The sequence below is a fragment of the Chanos chanos genome, chromosome 5, assembly GCF_902362185.1.
Source record: "Chanos chanos chromosome 5, fChaCha1.1, whole genome shotgun sequence".
NCBI classification, from domain to species: Eukaryota; Metazoa; Chordata; class Actinopteri; order Gonorynchiformes; family Chanidae; genus Chanos; species Chanos chanos.
In genome coordinates, this window is record NC_044499.1 from 16,912,710 (window position 1) to 16,931,139 (window position 18,430).

Sequence of the window (18,430 nt, forward strand, 5' to 3'; positions counted from 1 at the left end):
CAAGTATGTCTTCACGTAGTTAATGACTGAAACTGGGGGTCAGCAACATGTAAACGCACATAATACTGCTTACCGAGGGTAACGGTCAATCTTAGAAGAAAGGTGATTTCAGGTAAGCATGACAATTAACATCAGTTTGAACGAGAACGTGAGGAAGCTGACCTGACAGTAGCCTATTCTAAAGGTATTTGCAGAGCGCAAGAGAGGCACAAAGATGCCCTTGCCAATAAGAAGTTGAATGCCGACATTTCCTTTGTGCAATTGCTTAGCTTTTGTAGGGACAACGATTAAAAATAGCAGTGCTACAGCTGAGATCATATTTAACAGCACGCGACAATCGCACCATTAATTAATTCGATTAATTGCTTTGGACATGATAGCGCATCATTCTTTCAATACAAGGTCAGCCGTATAACAAATCGTTATATACCTTCATTAAATAACGCATTGCATTTCCTATGCTCGGTGTACGTGGTTTTGTCACTGGATGCTGATAAAATGATCTTTAACGTAATGTTATTTTAGGGGGGGAGTCAATGGAAACCACGAGTGATTTCCACGCTTTTAAAATGATTAAAAAAACAACAACAACAACAAAAAAAACCGTGTCCAAAATGTAACTCACGAGAGGTTTCGAAGAGGCTGCAGTAGTCCCGTGCACACCTTAACAAAGTGATGTAAACAAAACCGATTAAAGACATGCCGAGTAGAACAACATATGAACAGACTAAGATAACTTACCATAGTAAGCAGATGAGACTTCAGTTTTCCTTGCCATTGCACCGTGGACCGACGAAATTTCAATTTACAGCGATTTATATGATGGCATGTGCGTCGAGTTGCGCAAAGAGACAACAGTCTCGCTCTCAGATCCAAGTTTATGAGGGATCCTCACGCTGCCACACGTCAGTTGCTAATGTTAACGGCGGCGCGGAGTGTCATTGAACAAACGAAGCTTACAGGAGCTGACACTTAGACACCAGGGATGGCTAAAGACAACAACTCACGCGCATGTGGACTCGTGCGCTAGTCTACTTATCAGAGGGAGACGGTCGACTGGCACCTCAGGCCAAGCAGATTTTAAAAGGCTTGAGAAAACTCAAAAATTGGCACTCGAAAATGCTGATGACACTGAGTGAAACATTTGAGTCAAACGGCTATGAAGTTTCCATGTGTGATTCTCCGACTCATCTCATTTTTACTACAGTGGGCTTGTCATACAATCTATTTATGGATATAGGCTACTGTTAATATAGTTTTAAGTCATGTAGGTTAGTGACGGGAAACCTTTGTCTTTTCTATGTTGGACGTATTTCTCCTAAATGAAGAATCCTGCATACCTATAGACGTCTTATCTGATTCATTGTCGCTTAGATATGTTTAAGCACGGGTGAACAGATTTCTGTGTGTGACTATATAACGCTCTCTGGTGGACAACCTTAGAGTGGCTGAAATCCATTTCTCAGTGACCGCCCGTTTGAACAAGTATGAGGCTATTTAAATTGCATACAGTATTTTTCTAATGACCCACGTGTCTATGAATTATTGTCCCTGTGCTTATAAACCAAATATTGTTTATTTGTTTATTTGTTTGTGTGTATGCACACTACATTCTGACCATATCACTAGTTGAAGAAAATAACTGACAAGATTAAACAATTAATCAATAGTGACTGTGAATTTTATAAGATTTAAATTCTATTATATCACTGCATTTTAATCATTCCGATACTTAGATGTTAGCAGGCTAGATTACAACTTGAAACCTCAGTGTCTCATTTTGTTTGATTTTTTTTTTTTTCTGTGTTTGTGTGCACGACATTCCAAGTGCGAGCGCACAAGCTGTTTTGGTGAATGTAATGTGCTCAGTTTGTGCTGTGCCTCCACTGATGTGCTGTGGATATGGCTGCCGTCTGATGAGCTGTGAAATGACGGGCTGCAATAGAGGACAATAATTTTAAATTGAAAATCTACAGGGGGTGAACAAAACAATAGAAACGCTTAATGAAAAAGGATTCGTGAAGCTGATTAAATTGCAGTTAAAATGAATCTACACCTGTTTTTCATATTAACTTTAATACTATTTACTGATATGTTCCTGCAATTGTATCAACCATTACCTGAACAATTAAATCAACACATTGCTATTTAACCTTTTAAAGCAACAAGATAGATTTAATAAACTTAAAAAGACTTCAGACAACTGCTGACCAAATAGCAGGTACCTCTGTCACAGAACTGAAGGTAAGTCTGTCACAGACGTTAAGCAAAATCCATTTTGGCCTGTGGTTAATATGGAATGTGGTTAACAGGAAACGTGCTAAAAAAAAACTACAAAGCAATGGCCTGAAATATTACTGCATAACTGAATATACAATTCCATGTATCAGTCTCTCCCCAAAACTGCACGTTTAACTTCACAAAGCTGACAGTTATGGAAGGGTTGCAGTTTTAACATCAGCTGTGACCAAAGTCGTTGTGTAACAACACACAGCTTGGTGTATACACTATGTGCAAAGCTAGTACCTCTGACTACTCTTTATGGTGGAATTATGACCAAAGAATACAAGGCCATTTAGGCAAACACAACCCTTGTGGCTTCATGGGTGCTAGATTCAAACATCCTCCATGGTTTCCATACTAATTTGGTGGAAACAGAGCCGAAAGTTTACAGGGCGGTCTAAAATATAGACCATGCAGTAGATTTCCATCAGCCTCAATACTTAGTGAATTGAAAGCTTTTCTTTTTTCCACTATTCTTAATGCCACTGACAGATGTTGATGAGGACCAAACATTGTGGCATTTGGAAATTCAAGTAAAAATGTACAAGGTCCTAAGATTATGTTGTAAGTGACTGTAAAGTGGAAGACTGAGAAAAGAGAATATCCATATGTTCTCGTTCCATGTGACATTTTAATTATGCCAAAGCATCGATGTCACCTATGCAGTTGGTGATTTTTTATTTTTTAACGGGGGGGTGGCCAAATTGTCACTGACACTGCTCTGTAGAGTATACAGGGGGATGGCAGATCAACAAGGGGGATGCATTTTGGTCATGTTGCTCACAAGGGGGGTGGCATTCCCCCTCATCCCCCTACAAATCGCCTATTGCACCTATGTGGTATACTTGAATATTGTCTTGTAACCATGCTTCACAAATTATAACAAATATATTTATTAACATGACAGTCTTTGTCCCCTAATAAGACAAAACCTGTTTCTGATTTTTCATTTTCATATTAATCACAACCTACAGCCTGGACCAAAACAACTAAACAATCAAAGATTTTATTTTCTCATCAAACCAGTCAATTACTGTTGTTATTATTATCATCAACAACATCAACTCATCAACAACACTAATGTTACCTGCATTTACAGACTTTTTCTTGCAATTTTTGAAATTTTACATCTTACATTAATTCTGTTGAAGCCACTCATTGTATTGGCAGAAGAGGTGTAACACAGTAGAGGAACATGTTACATGTTAAACCTAATACCAAACAGTAGGTGGAGCTATTCTCACAGCAGCACACAGGTTTGTGTAAAAACCAGAGAAACCTGAGTGTAGGTCAGTGTATCTGAATACACACATCTCAGTGACAGACATTTTGCTAAAAAACCCATCTCATTCTATTAAACATTCTACAAATCAAAACAAACAAATGGATTTCTTCATCATTTTATTTCCAAGCCATTACCAAAGCTACAATCCAGGTAAATATTGCATTGTGACATTTGATATAACTGACACAATGAAACACAACCATAATCAACAGAATTTCAAAAGAGACATTGGTTAACTGAAAAACAATTTGTATATACATGCATTAAAAAATGAAAGAATGAGAGCTAACAAATGAATACATATTTGAATGTGATTTTGAAGGAATGAGATAACCAAATACCAAACCTCTTCACTTGTGCCCAGAAGACATTTCTTTTAAATTCTTTTAAACATTTCAAATGTAAGCACTGTTATTCTTAACAAGGCTTATTCAGTCATATTAAACATTTTATTCTATTCAATCACAACAAAGGGATCCCACAAATACATGTATTCTCCAAAGGCTGTCCAAATGACATGGATGATGTCTTGAGTGTTTCAAATACAGTTTCAAATAAAAAGACCACTCTGCCCTTGTAGCAGACCAGCATACAGCATGAATACATGTGTAATTATGGTACTGTACTATAGTATACCTTCACCCTTCACTGAAATGAGAAGGACCTGATCTTAGTGGACATAGATGTTCATTAAAACAAACAAACAAAACATCTTCTAGTCCATCCTCTTCAGATATACTGTGTTCACAGTCACTACAGGCACAGAGCATATTAATGTCTAACTAACAAGCAAAATGTCACTTTTTCTTGTTGAGGTTGACAGGAATCAAATGAAGTTTTAAAACAATGAAATAGAATATATTAAACTACATAAAGATAAAGTAATGATACCATATGGTTTCCAAAGTCCTTCATTCATTTGAATCCCCTAATGCATGTTAAATTATTTAAATAGATAGAAATCTCTCTTTTTCCAATGGGAGTTCTCACATAAAAATCACATGATTTTTTCCAATACCACATCCAGTGTCTCCCGGTCAGCTGTAACAAGGTCACTGAAATAACATTTCAGCAGTGGCACTTAATACTTCCGCAATGAAGTTACACACAGATTAAAAAAAAAGAAAACATTAAATACATGAGGTACTGGTACCACAGGATTTGTGAGTTGTGTTTTTGATAGCCTAATCCTGCTTCTTCTGTCTTCCTTTGAAAGCATCCATGAAGTTAAAGGCACCAAAGTACATCCCCAGGACAATGGACAGTTTGAAAGGTATAATGCTGTAGAGAAACAAAAGGCAAATGTCATCACAAACAGGTCTTATGCATTATATACAGAGGCATCAACCAGAGATCAGTATTTCACACAGTATGCAGTACTTACTGCAGAGGCAAGCTGTGTGTGTGCATGCAAAGAATTACTCTTTACTATTCAATGACTTAGGTAGCTGGACAAATCTGAGAGTTTACAATTAAGATTTGTTCACATTACAAATGGTTTCTGTATCTCAAGATGTGCAATAAACCAGCTTATTGTCAAGCTAACATGGGTGAAACTGGTGCCATTTTTTTTTTTGTTTTGTTTTGTCTTTTACTTCAAGCTGCGGAATGAGTGGTATTGTGTAGTAAACAAGCTGTAATCATTCTAAGAAACCCTGTCAAAGAATCAGTTAAAAGCCCTTATCCTTTGAGAAAGAGCAGCATTCAGATGAAATGACAGCTTTGAGATGAATACTAAGAGAGTAGTGAAGGAGGTCCCATAAGCCACTGTCTATACCACTGCATAACAGAAAAAGACTATTACTGATCAACACACTTCTTTGCACAAGACAAAAGCTTCAGAATACCTGCCTTGAAATAAAGTACTTCATATCATTTTTAATAAATTTGTCAAGAACCATTTGTGCAAAGTTTCCAAATGTCTCCTCTCTTATTCCTGTGTGGAGTCCATTTGCATAACAAAAGAACACTACTTAACATTTAAGTACTATGGCCTTGATAATTGCTGCTTGTCCAAATTACAATTGGGCCCAAAGTGCAGTTTGGAATTAATTTGACTAAGGTCTGTTTTGTTTCCCAGCCAAACAGGTGTTGCTTTTATCTGCTAGTATTGGTAACTGCTTTTTACCGGCATCAGTAATTGTTACATCTGAATAAGGAAGAGTTTCTGAAGAGTCTGCATGATGCTTCATGGAGGAGTCGTGAAAGAGGCATTACGAAATATATTCTCATCCTCTCTGAACCCTCTAAAGACAAATGCAACCTGTTCAACTAGTTACAGCATCAATCTCTTTCACATTCTCAGCCAGTGAATTGCCTCATCAAGAGAAAATGTAAAGATTTTTCCTAAGTGTATTCTTCCACAGAGTATCTTGTCCTAGCAGCATTAGTGGAATTTTAAATCAAGCTGTGGACATTTTCCATAACGAGAATAAACAATCTGTTCTAAGAATGCTGAAGCACAGCTTGTCATCATAAACAGAAAAGGTACATTTTTAAAAATGCAAGTTTGGCCTGGCTACCTGCAATGAAGCTAACTGATCGGATTGGATTAAATTTAAGATTAAACCTAGATTAAGATTGGATAAAGCTAGATTTTCCAAATTCCTCAAGGTTTACAATGGTGCTACAGGTATTTGATATCTGTTATTCTAACATAATGAGACCCAACTGCCGGAGCGCAGTAACAAGGTAACAGAAACAGCAACAGCAGCAACAACAGCAACACAGTAACAGAAACAGGGCACAAACAACAACAACAACAACAACTACAACAACAGTAATAATAAACTGCAACAGTAATAACAGCAATATATTTTGGGGTCATAGTTGTTTTGTAAATATTTGCTAATCCATAGAGCCTCCACAGAGCTTCTAAGAAGGATAGAACAATAAAGTTTAAATAGTGACTTTGATATTTCGACTGAATTCAATCCCCCCCCCCCTTCCCCAAAGAAAAGAAATTTAATATCTAGGTTCACTCTAGAGCAAAGTGAGCTATATTCTGTTATAAACTTCCCTCACTGCCATTAAAGTCGATGGATGCAGTTACATAAGAAATAGTATTGAAGTGATGCAAATGTTCTTCTTTGGATAACTCTTTTGCAATCTAAAGAGCTTGAAGAATAACTTGATCAAACATTGCAGTGTGTTACAGCTGTGAGTTTTGGCACCCTGCATCTTCTTCAGTCTGAGAGCAGGTAACTCACAATAACAGAACAAGCAGCTATACACTACACTGCTCAAAGTTCAAGTAAAGTTAGTTAAAGACTTTTTAAAAAAAACAAAAAAAAAAACAGCACTCTTCTAGTACTTTCCCCATTTCATTTCCATTCTTGTACTTTTCCATTGCACTTGTGCTTGACACAACACAACAATGTTCAAATCTTCACATCTGCACAGCTGAGACCACTGACCTAAGAGATGACCTCTGTGGTCAGTGACTAAAATCTTTTCATTCCAAAAGTGCTCAAGGCTACATTTCTCAAAGGACCTTTTTATATCTGACTGGACATTAACAGGAACCGTGCGAGTCCATCCTTCACAGAGCTGAAGGTCTTTCTGAGTCAACCACCTGAGAACTGTCATTTCTGTCAGTCTGTATTTTACCCTCGCTGCACTACTCTGACTCTTGTGTAAAGACTTCTTCTGTGAGAAATACAAGCTTCCTGTCTTAGTTTGGTTATAGCCTACATAGATTGTGCTGGTTTGTTTATCAAGGCTGAATCCAAAACTGAACTGAATCCAAAGTGTCTTAGTACTACATGCCATGCTTGTGTGTAACTGTTATAAATATCGTTTATAAGGATGAGAGGACTTCAAACCTACAAGAATAAAACACTTGGGGTAAAAGATCAGAATCTTTAATTGGAAGAATATTGTTTAAAAAATGAATTTATGAAATGAAAATAAAATAGTTGTGTTGAATTCAGCAAAGGGGCTTACCCTTTCAAGGCCAGTATAAAGTACAGGCTCCTTGGAAGCAGAAGGTAGAACTGATCTGATAAAATGGCATCAATAACCCTCTTGGCAACATCAGCTGGCTCCAAGATAGGCAGAACATGGGGCCACCTGTGGATGGCAAACAGTGTCACATAGTACCACACAACTACTTTGTTTCCGACAAGAACAATTTTTCAAATAAGAACAGCCCCCTTTTAGATTATTTCAGATCAGGGAGGTGTTCCGTTAAATTCTACCTGCCTGTATAAACCACTTTCTAATGCATTTTGCTCTAATATGTTTTTCATATGTCATATATAATATACAAACTAAATGCTATTGGGGAAACATTTCAGAAGCATTTACATTTTGTGAGTAAACTGAGTGAGTGAGTTGTGATATGAGGGTAATGATTATTTATAATTTAGGCCTGGAGAGAAAACACTGGACGTAATGTCACTTACTACATGCCTAATTACAACAAATAATAGCAATTTGTTAATTTACTTGCTTATTTATTTAATTAATTAAAACACACAGCCAAATAAACACAACCATTAGGTAAGACATTTAAAGTTCCTTTATCTAAAGACCATAATTAGAGATTCAAGGGTTGCGGGGTGGAATTCCTTCCTCAAGGTACAACACTCATGAGCAATGAAGAAGTGGTTTAGGTAAGTCATGTGTCAAATACAGCTGGGTTTTTGTGTAGTGCATCATCAGGAAAACTGGAACACCCAAGTCCCAGGTGACAGGCTCCTCCAGGGGAACAGGTTGTTTTTAAACGACAACAAAGCTCCAGTGGAATCAACAGTGTGTGATAGTGCCTGATAGTCTGTTCCATTTAAAAGAGGTAAATACCCATCATCCACTCTAACAAAGCTGCCCAGTCTTTTCTCAGTTAACCTCTGGTTCCACAGTTAAGTGGGTGCTGTCGATATCAAAATCAAAGGTCCCTTTTGCAAGTTAGTGATAAAAGAAATAAAAATCTATATTTTCTTGTTCATTACTTACTTAGTACTGCAGCCATCAAACATGCCAGTGTTAATGAAGTACGGGCACACAATTGTAGTCTTTACTCCATCCTTTCCCTTGGCTATCAACTCCAGATTAACTGACTCAGCAAAGCCGATGGCAGCGAATTTACTTGCACAATAATCTGTCAGAGCAGAAACATGATTAGCATGCAAAGCATCATTGCAGAAATAACACAGACAGACAGGCAGGAAAACCAGTTCTCTGCCCACCAGAACCTATGGATGAGTGTACTTCAAATGACAACAAAAAATCTCGTGTGCACCCTGAACCCAACCCACAACACACAGACATTACAAGAATCCACAGTTGCTCAATGCTTGACCCTCCCCTTGGCAAAGAACTAGCTATAGTCTACTATACAGTGTAATTTCAGTTAATTAAACAATATACATACTGAATCTTCACTCTACTTTGTACTGAATATTTTTGGTCAGAAAAGGTTGTAGAGTGAAACAGTAACAAAGATATCTACCTATTTTTCATTTTTAGGATAAGAGACTGATTCCATTTAGGCATTCACAATGAAATCACCTTGTGTGATGCTCACTGTATTGCCAATGACCTATCTGTGTTTGTTTGTTATTATTTTGTTCAACTAAAACTTTCTGTCGCGAAATGAACTGTAGCCATTTGAAATGAACTGAAGACAGTTTTTCACACTAAAAAACATCATGGGAGACTCAGAGGAAAATAAAGGAATGATGTACCTGCCAGGCCATTCACACCTATCAGGCCAGCAGAGCTGGCAACACTGACCAAATGCCCATGGTTCTTGGCTGTCATAGCAGGTAGGAATGCTTTATATGTCTGGAAAACATGATGCCATAAAACATCTGAAATGGGTGGGTCAACATGGATACGATATTCATCCAAAAGAAAGAGCAAAGTGATATTAACTCACATTTAGAATATTATGTGGTATAAAATATCAGTCTCTACAGATGCAAAATGACTAAACTGAACTGCAAAAACCATGGTGGTAAACTTACCCACATATGTGCCATTGTGTTCACTTCCATAGTTTTCTCAATCAGAGCATCTGGAGTATCCATGAACTTCTTCCCAGTTACAATACCAGCATTATTTATGAGTATGCTGACATCACCAACTTCACTTTTGACCTGTTCATAATTATGAACAATTATATGCAATTATGAACAGTATTACTTTAGCATATTAAGACTGGGATTAGAATTTTGTCATATGTTATTGTATCTTAAAATCGGCAGAAGTCAAATTACAGGGCTCTACAGTACTGCAGGGAAACTACAGATTATATGGTTACCTGTTCTGTAGAAAAAAAATTGAGAAAATACTTTTGCACATAATACAACTACTAACATGAAGCAGCAGATATGGATTAGAAAGATAAATGTGATCTGATATTAAACATTTACAGAAAACAGGGGTAATTCTAAGAACTGTCGTAAATCTAAAAAAGTATTTCATAAATATGCATGCTTTTATGGGTTTCCTTGGTTTTCTGACAAAGAGAATCTTCTTTATGCATCTTGTTTTAGGTTGGAAAGTTCAGTTAGCCGTGCAATGAGGTAAATCAGGTACACTATTGCTGACACCTTGTTCCCCCTTAACCCAGTTTTCGTCATGAACAGACACTTACTATTGGTACCGTTTACAGCACCTTAAGCACTCTGCTGAAACTATTGCACTACTGCTATACCTGTAGGTCGTGTAAGAAATGTTCCAAAAACAACATGCTTTCAGGCTCAATGAAATGCCCATCATACCAACATGACATGTACTTCCCCCAAAGCACGCTGTTTTTCCTTGTGACAAATCTGAGGCAGTTTAAACAAGGTTTACCTGATCTGCCACACGGTAGACCTCAGCCCGGTTGCTGCAGTCACACTGGTAGTAGTGTATCCTGTCAGCACCTCTCTCTTTGGCTTGAAGAGTAGTTTCTTTAACACCTTCAAGATTAATGTCCCATAGAACCAAAACAACATCCATTCGGGCAAATTCAAGAGCCATTAGCCTGCCGATGCCACTGCCAGCCCCGGTGATGAGAACTATTTCACCACTTACATCCTTCTTCTTAGATGGGATGAACATTTTTATGAAAGCCTCCAAGTGGTAAAAGATAGATAATACTATCAACCGAAGTGTCTCCAAAAGGAAATTCATCTTGCAGTTTCACCAGTGTGTGTGTGTCCTAATGAAAAATAAAAACGTCTGTGACACCTGATGAAAGCAAAACAAGCCAATTAAATACTGTTAAGTCAGAACACGAAAAATGTCCAGAACAGAACTTCTCGGTGTGAGGTTTTTTCTTAATAAAGCAACGGTAGCCTACACGATACACTTGACAACTTCCGAAATGTGTTGTGAGTTCTTAAGTGAAGCGTGCTGACACTTCCACCCGTTCACTGACAAAATAGTTGCTAGTAGCTACTTATCATTTTGAGGAGCAAAACACACTGGATTAGGTGTTCTTCTCTAATTTAGTAAAAAAAATTAATTTGAGAAAACATTTCCATCGTTGTTTACTTACCTTTTACACGTCGGCTGCAATGCCAGTTTTTCTTTGGGAAATCCAATCGGTCCCTGGCCGTGGTGCACTAGGTTAAGGGTGCCGCCTACACAGCGAGCATAGACTGTTTGATCTCTGTTCAAAGAGCATGCATGATATTATGTCACAGGCCAGTCCTACGACTCTCCCCTTACTTTACCCTATCCACTCACATTTGTCCATGTAGTGTACACAAAGCTTCCAAGTTTGTTGCGCAAGAGACGTTCGTATGGTCACATGACTTCTAGAGAGTTCGCCTCTCGGAAGTTTACTGGTATGCTTTCGAAAGGGGTGTGTAACGACAAATTAATTTTTAGATTAAATTAGTTATACTGGTTAATCATGTGCTATACGTAGCATTTACTATTGGTCTCGGCTGTGACTCTTCGCACGATCTCCAAAAATGTAATGATTTAAAGCTTGAGTATTAGCGTAGCGTACTATCCTCTTAATACGCTGCATCTCGTACATCTCATTCATTACTCATTCATTTACGCCCAGCTGTGCCCGCACATTCACAAGGGATGTCTCCGGTTCGCCAGCACTTGTCATCACCGTTGTTGGCAAGTGCAAAGTTTTTCTGAACCGGTTGTTTCTGCAAAACACTCAGCTCGGTTTTCACATCGATTGGCTTTACACACGCAAAAATATCGAGGTGAAAAAAGACTAAAACCTGTCGAAACTCGCCAGCATTAAGCCAACATCAGAAGACAGGTACACACCAAATTCAAAGAAACCTTAGCGAAGGTACCTCTAAACATAGCAATTTCACTCTGAGCTCATCTTGAAGTTAAGAATTTGCAGTTTCGCGAGGTCTTCGAATCGAAATTCTACCCGCAAGTAATCATGCTCAGAATACAATGTGTCCTTAACTCCAAACGAATTCAAAAAGTGCTCCACCAGTAAATTGTGAGCGGAAAAATATGTGCTGTTGAGACTAAACATTTTTTTAAATTAACATGATAGTCTTGATTGGTAATGAAGCTGACCAAATATTTATTTGATTAATTGCACCCACACCGACTTCACCCTTGTATTCTCTTGGCATTTCCCATGCGGTTTCATACGAGCCTGGAGCTTATGCTGAATTAGCTTAGAGGTAGCCCTAATTGAGATACAATAAAGACACGCTTTAACAGCTTTCAAGAATTTTGCCTGTAACTGAAGTCTCTTCCTCCTCTCTTTGGTTGCCGTTAATTACCTAAAATATGATCCGGCGAACTATTAACGACGCAGTTTAACAGTTGTAACAGCTGGACTTCGCCAAGTAGCTGTCAGCAATTCTTCTCAGTCTCCTGTTTATCAATTGCAAGAGGAGGCAAAACATAAGGTTTTAATTTCAGGACCAGAGAAATGTAAGTAATTCGAAGTGCAAAATAGCCAGCAGCTACTTTCATTACAACGCTCCTGTTAAAATTTCCACAGGCTATGAGGAAGGACAGGTGTTAAACTCCAGTAGAAATGTTCAACTCAATATTCAACCTGAGCCTGTGTCTTTGAGCTTAACTGTGGGAGGAACACTGGCAAAGCACCAGGGCTGCTATGTAATGCATGTGCGGTATTTCACATCTATACCACTCTGTGTCCCTATTTTAACAACTGTTTAAACTGTTTGGTTATGAAACTTTAAACTAAACTGAATGTCTTTATTGTTTTGTTGCAATCTGGTTTCCATTTTGTCCATTACTTGCATGACTGATGTTTTAGAATCCCCAAAGGTGTGGTATATTTGAACCTGTTCATTAAATTCATAGGAACTGCAGGCTGGGGAGTCACAGAGACACCCAGCTACTGCAAGCAAAACCACACATTAGCAGGATCATCAACAATGTTTTTTCCTTAACAGCATAACAAGAGTTTGTTTGAGCAAAGTGGAGTACTGGAATGTGAAGTAGCATCAAAGGGTGTATTTGAGTTATAACCAGTTGATAGGTTGTCGTCTAGATTTTAATACAGGGCTTTTTTTTTTGGGACATTCAACGCATCCCCCACTATAGCTAAAACAATTTCTTTTTATTTCTTCTTTAATTTATTTTTTTCATGTTAGGCCTCCTTTGAAGTGGAGATAATGTGTGTAAATCTGATAGAGTGAACATACCCTAAAAACAGATGGATAAAATGTGTATAACACATGTTGTTATGCCACCAGCTGTCTGAATCAAACTGGGACTATCTTTTGAGATGTGTGTCTCAAAGCAGTTAGCTTCGATTGAATTTAAGTGACCACCTGCTCAGCATTTCCCTCTGTGAAATATGAGTCACATTATTCAATAACTTGCTATTTTCTGTTAGTGGCTAGCGGGGAGTTGCTGAGATGGCATAGGCAGTAATGCTCTCAAATGATCTTCTTCTAGCTGAGCACAAGGCCGCATGAAATGTTCCATCAGAGCTTCAATAAATTTCAATGGCATGATTGTCTCATAAACTGACATAGTAATTCTCAGAACACAGTTAAAAGTTTAACAGTAGTTCAAAAGAAAGAGATTTATATAACTGAAGTAAGACACGCATTATTTCTGCAGATGAATTTATTGTATTCTGTACAACTAATTAATCAGAGGTCCTGCTTTGATTCAAAACAGAGTCATTTAACTTCATGTAATATGCTTTGACAATACAAATGCATGTGAGAGAAGGAAAAATGTGTTATGAACTATTTAAACTCACTACCTCTGGAAAACAAACTGCAATCCACCAGTCTAACATGATAAGTGCACCAGAAAACAAGGCAGCTTCATGAAACAGCATTGTTAATTTGGCACTTGATGTGCTCTGTAAATTGGATTAATCACCTCAGCTGGACGGTCTAACCACACTCCAAAGAGTAATAACTGTCCGAAGCTTTTAGGGTCCTCCATCTGAACAAAATGTTCTTTTAGAATAAGGATAATTTTGGTAATACAGTTAAATATCAAGGCAAATATACCAAATATTTTGGTACATTACACATACACCCAACAGGGGAATACTTAGCTGCAAAAACAAAAAAGACAGTGGTAAAAAAAAACAAAACAAAAAAACCCTAAAACAAAACACAAAACCGGGTGTAAAATAAGACATTGCAAGCTATACGTAGAGTTGGAACAGGTTGTTTGCTATGAGTGTCCTCTTATTTTGCCGAACGTGTTATGTTTTAATCCATGAAACCCCCATATCTCTTCTCCATGTTGGGTAAGCTGGTCTCTCTCTCATCCCCCCATGAGCGCCTGAGAATCCCACTGTAGCTCTTGTGATCGTCAAGCCACTCTGGCCTGCCTACCCTGCGCATGAACCCACCGTAACGCTTTTGCAATTCTTTGCCTGCTTCTTCCTGGCCACTGCTCCCCTGTACACTTCTCATGAAGCCACCGTAACGCTTGGAAACGCCACCGTCGCGTTGGTCCTCCACCTCTGAGCTGAGGCCCATGTTGAGGATCTCTCTCAACATGTTAAGTTGCTTGTCCTCTTCTCTGCCTTCTGTTCCATCTTTCTTCATGAAACCGCCATACTTTTTGCTCACCATCTGAGGGTTGTCGCCTTCAGCCTGGGCTCCCCCTGCCAGCTCCTCTGCCTTCTTGATCATGAAGCCTCCATATCGCTTCATGAAACCACCGTATTTCTTTGACAGCAGATGATCCGCGCTCTCGCCTTCCTCCTTGAGGTTGTCAACGGCAACGCGTTCCTCCTCGGTCAGAGTGTTTCTGCAGAGGTCGAGCTTCCTTGCATCCACAGTCCCTTCACATTCTAATGTACATGCCTGAAGGAAGGAGATTTATTAGTCTGAACCAGATACTTTCACTGGCAATTTAAGTTATTTTATTCAACAAATCCATCCATTTTCTCCACCAGGTGGCATATTTAAGCTGTCATTCATCAACTGACATTGTAGCTTTAATCCTCCTCGTCCGAAGCACTTAACAGTATTCGACTCAGTTAAGTTAACTTGAATCTCTCCCTCACTTACACGATCTAAACTCCATACACTGATACTTTTTTTCTTATAAATGAACATAATTTCCTTGGATGTTCTTGTCTCATGTGATGTGTTGTGAACAGCATGAGAAGAGATCTCTGGTCTCCAGGTGACACATCATCTCTAGTGCCTTTTACATGTGATATTAAAGGTAAGAGTTTCAGTCTGAATAGAGGGACTAATCAGAGCATGCTGCACATCTGGTGATTAGAACTCAGAACGCTTTTCATACGCCTACAGCCGTCTGCTAAATGTGACATTGTAATATATTTATCATTACTATGTTTCTTTTTCAACATCATGCTATGGTGATCATTTTACCATAGACTTTTCTTGTGGTTTATGAATATTTTATTGAAGCTGTCAGCTGATGACATGCAAATTCATGTACTTTAGGATGCCTGTAATTACTGTGAGTGCTTAAAATCGACATCAAGGAAAAATTATTAGCTTTGGTGCCTCACGAAAACTGCAGTTTCAGGTATTTGGAAACTGTCTTTTTTTTGCTTGCTTGTTTTACATCCAAAATTACTGCAAATGCTGAGGTGAAAATCTCCTATGTCCTTGACAGTTCAGTCTCCAGGTTTCTTGAGAATTCATTAAGAGCTGATGTACACAGCTGATGGAAATTGCAAGTTTTCTTTTGGTTAATTAATTTTTTATGTCCCCTACACTAAAATATTTACATAAAACTTTTTTAAAATATGTACATATACCCTTAAATCAGTTCTGTCAATTTCAAGTATGAACTGATGCATCATACACACCTAATTTCAAGATGACAAGTGAAGATTTTTTGTTTTGAGCTGCGCTCAAGAAAGGATTTTGCACCTGTTGGTTAATAATTGATGCCACGCTCGCATCAATTCCGATTTATATCGGAAATTACATTATAGACATCGGTCTGAAGTAGCACTTAAGGCTGTTAAAAATACAAATCTACTCTCCTATCTGGTATTAACTAGTTCGGTGCCAGTGCAAAATTGCGAGAGACAGGAAGTTGATTTTTTTTCACAAAAGAGTTTACTATTACGACATTGTTATATTTAACTCACCAAAGAGTTGCTCTCTGTTTGCTGACCCATTAAGCGATAGATACAGAGCGCACAGTCCTTCCCGCACTCTGCTCGAATAGTCGACGCAACACAGGCGCACAACGCCAGCATCAAACAGGAGTTCACATTTAACGCCATCAGCTGTGGAAAAGATGCACAGATCACTGAAAAATCGTACATAAACTTTTCATGAAGAGAACACATGTACAACAGACAAAACGTGCGCATGCAAACAGTCAGATAATTGAGGAAACTGCATCAGTGTTAATGACTTGAGTAGAAAGTTGATCGTACTGATAAAAGCAATTGAAAGTGTCTTCCGAAATTTTTAAAGGTGGTATAACTAACCTTACTAAATAAATATTTGAATTAAAATAAACTAGAATAATCTAGAGTTTTCAATTTCGAAACAGGAGGATTTTGCTCTTTATTCTCTGAACAATTACCTGTTTTGAGAGAGTATCGTGCTCCAACAGTCTGCTGTAGCTTTGAGTAGCTCGGGCGATGCACGGACCCTAACCAGCCACGCAGAAGCCTACTTATACTGGAACTAACCAAAGCACCTTGCACAAGACCACTTGTGGAGCGCTCAAAAAACGAACCAATCAGCTTTCACTGGACTGACTACAAGGACGACCACGAAACCGGTCCGGCAGGGTGCAGTACGTAAACGCTGAAGCAAGTTTATAAGAAGCGTTTCTCTTTGGCACCAACTTTAAGCAGAATCCCAAACAACGTCACAGGCTTCAGGGGGCCAACAGCCATCACGCATAAAGTGACGTATGTGAGTAACCACTTCTTTGCGGAGGACCAATTACCGTGTGTTATATGTTTTGACAAAATTAATCTGTTTACAGCAGTGCGTTGACATGCCCATTCTTATTAAGTAATAACATGAGGTAATCTGATTGTTAAGTCGCTGCTTACTGTGGATATTGTTTTTAGATTTAATCTCCTCATCAGCAGTGGACACATTATTACATTTAGATCACGACTATGTGCTTTGCTAATGTTGTTATTTATTTATTATTATAATATTAAAAACTAAAAAATGATTATACATTTCCTGATTTCACATGTTACAGTACTATGAAGTGATACTTCCCATAACTGAAACTATCCGTCACATTTCGCCCTGTATTGGTGATCTGCTGTGTTTGATCAATTATTCTCTTCAACCTGAAATGGTCCCTCATGGCTGTATGTTGTTCTCTGTGAGTCACATGAACTGGAACAGATTCTTAATAAGCTCAGCATATACTGTAGCTCTGATGACCTTCAAGTCCAATAGTCCATTCTTTTATATGTAAATCAGAATCATCCCTTTCTAAATTTCATTTCTTTTTCCAGCAAACAGGCTGCTCCTGCCTGTGAGTAAGTTAATACAGTAAGCGCCTCAGGCTCTCTGTGTTGGGGAGAAGGCAGCGAAACCCTGCTAAGTTTATGGAACCTTGTCCTGCTGTTATCCTAAATTACACCACTAATCTTTTCTACGAGCTGGGGATGTATGAAGGCAGCTTTGAATATCACACAAATAAAAGCTATGTCTCCGGAGGCAACGCGTGCCAGCAGGACAAACTGTTAGTGAGTTAATAGATTGCTGTTCTTCAGTATGAAAGTATAGTCTTATGATAAAATCTGCAAATTTATAGACATAATAAAGTGTTTATGTGACAACAGAGGGCATAAAATATGTATTTATGTTATTTTTTACACTACTGTTGGGGTTATACCTTTCCTTGTCCATCTCTGCATCTCCTTCATCATCATCATCATCATCATCAAGTCCTTCGTCATCCTCCTTCTCTTCAGTACACCTCTCCATGGGTATGTTTGTCCTTAACTGTCACCACACTGTCTGTAATAACTGTTATATTATAATCATCAATCAACTTGTTTGTCATATACAATGGCATGATAGGGTCTCAGAGGAACATTTTTGGACCCTGTAAATCTGTGGCCTTATTAAACTGTCCCTCCTTGAGTCTCCAAATAGTCCATTAGCAACACTTAAATCACTATCATGTTAAGTAACAGTTCAGTCCAGTTTCACTTTGGTTCATGTATGGAGTCCAACTATTTCCTCTACAACTTGGATGAAACCAATCTGGCCACATCTTCACAATGTCAATTGTCATATCAAAGCACACACGCAGATCCATTATATATGTTGTCATCTATCACAGTAAAGGGTTTCCATACCACAGCAAATTATAGATCTGTGTGTCACAGCTTCCAGACAACAGCAGAACATTATGGGACCACCCATTTCCACGGAAGACTTCATAGGAGATGATAAGCATCTGTGACGCAAATCAAACGTTTACCCTATGATATCACTAAGA

The 18,430-nt window shown here is 38.3% G+C and overlaps 2 protein-coding genes across 3 annotated transcripts; both read right to left on the minus strand.

Annotated features, from left to right (window-relative positions):
• Window positions 1-3,667: 3,667 nt before the first annotated feature.
• On the minus strand, window positions 3,668-11,153 carry sdr16c5a (short chain dehydrogenase/reductase family 16C, member 5a). Of its 2 annotated transcripts, none has more exons than XM_030774370.1 (7): window positions 11,061-11,153; window positions 10,373-10,750; window positions 9,538-9,669; window positions 9,256-9,355; window positions 8,525-8,669; window positions 7,514-7,639; window positions 3,668-4,849 (listed from the first exon to the last, which is right to left on the minus strand). In XM_030774370.1, the coding sequence occupies exons 2-7, from the start codon at window positions 10,691-10,693 to the stop codon at window positions 4,753-4,755; spliced, it is 921 nt and encodes a 306-aa protein (XP_030630230.1). In that variant the 5' UTR covers window positions 10,694-10,750; window positions 11,061-11,153; the 3' UTR covers window positions 3,668-4,752. The 2 variants fall into 2 exon arrangements, with proteins under 2 accessions (XP_030630230.1, XP_030630231.1); XM_030774371.1 differs by having other exon boundaries at window positions 10,373-10,721; window positions 11,061-11,149.
• A 3,058-nt stretch (window positions 11,154-14,211) lies between these two features.
• penka (proenkephalin a) lies at window positions 14,212-16,223 on the minus strand. The gene is made up of 2 exons (XM_030775915.1): window positions 16,086-16,223; window positions 14,212-14,814 (listed from the first exon to the last, which is right to left on the minus strand). The coding sequence occupies exons 1-2, from the start codon at window positions 16,221-16,223 to the stop codon at window positions 14,212-14,214; spliced, it is 741 nt and encodes a 246-aa protein (XP_030631775.1).
• Window positions 16,224-18,430: the final 2,207 nt, after the last annotated feature.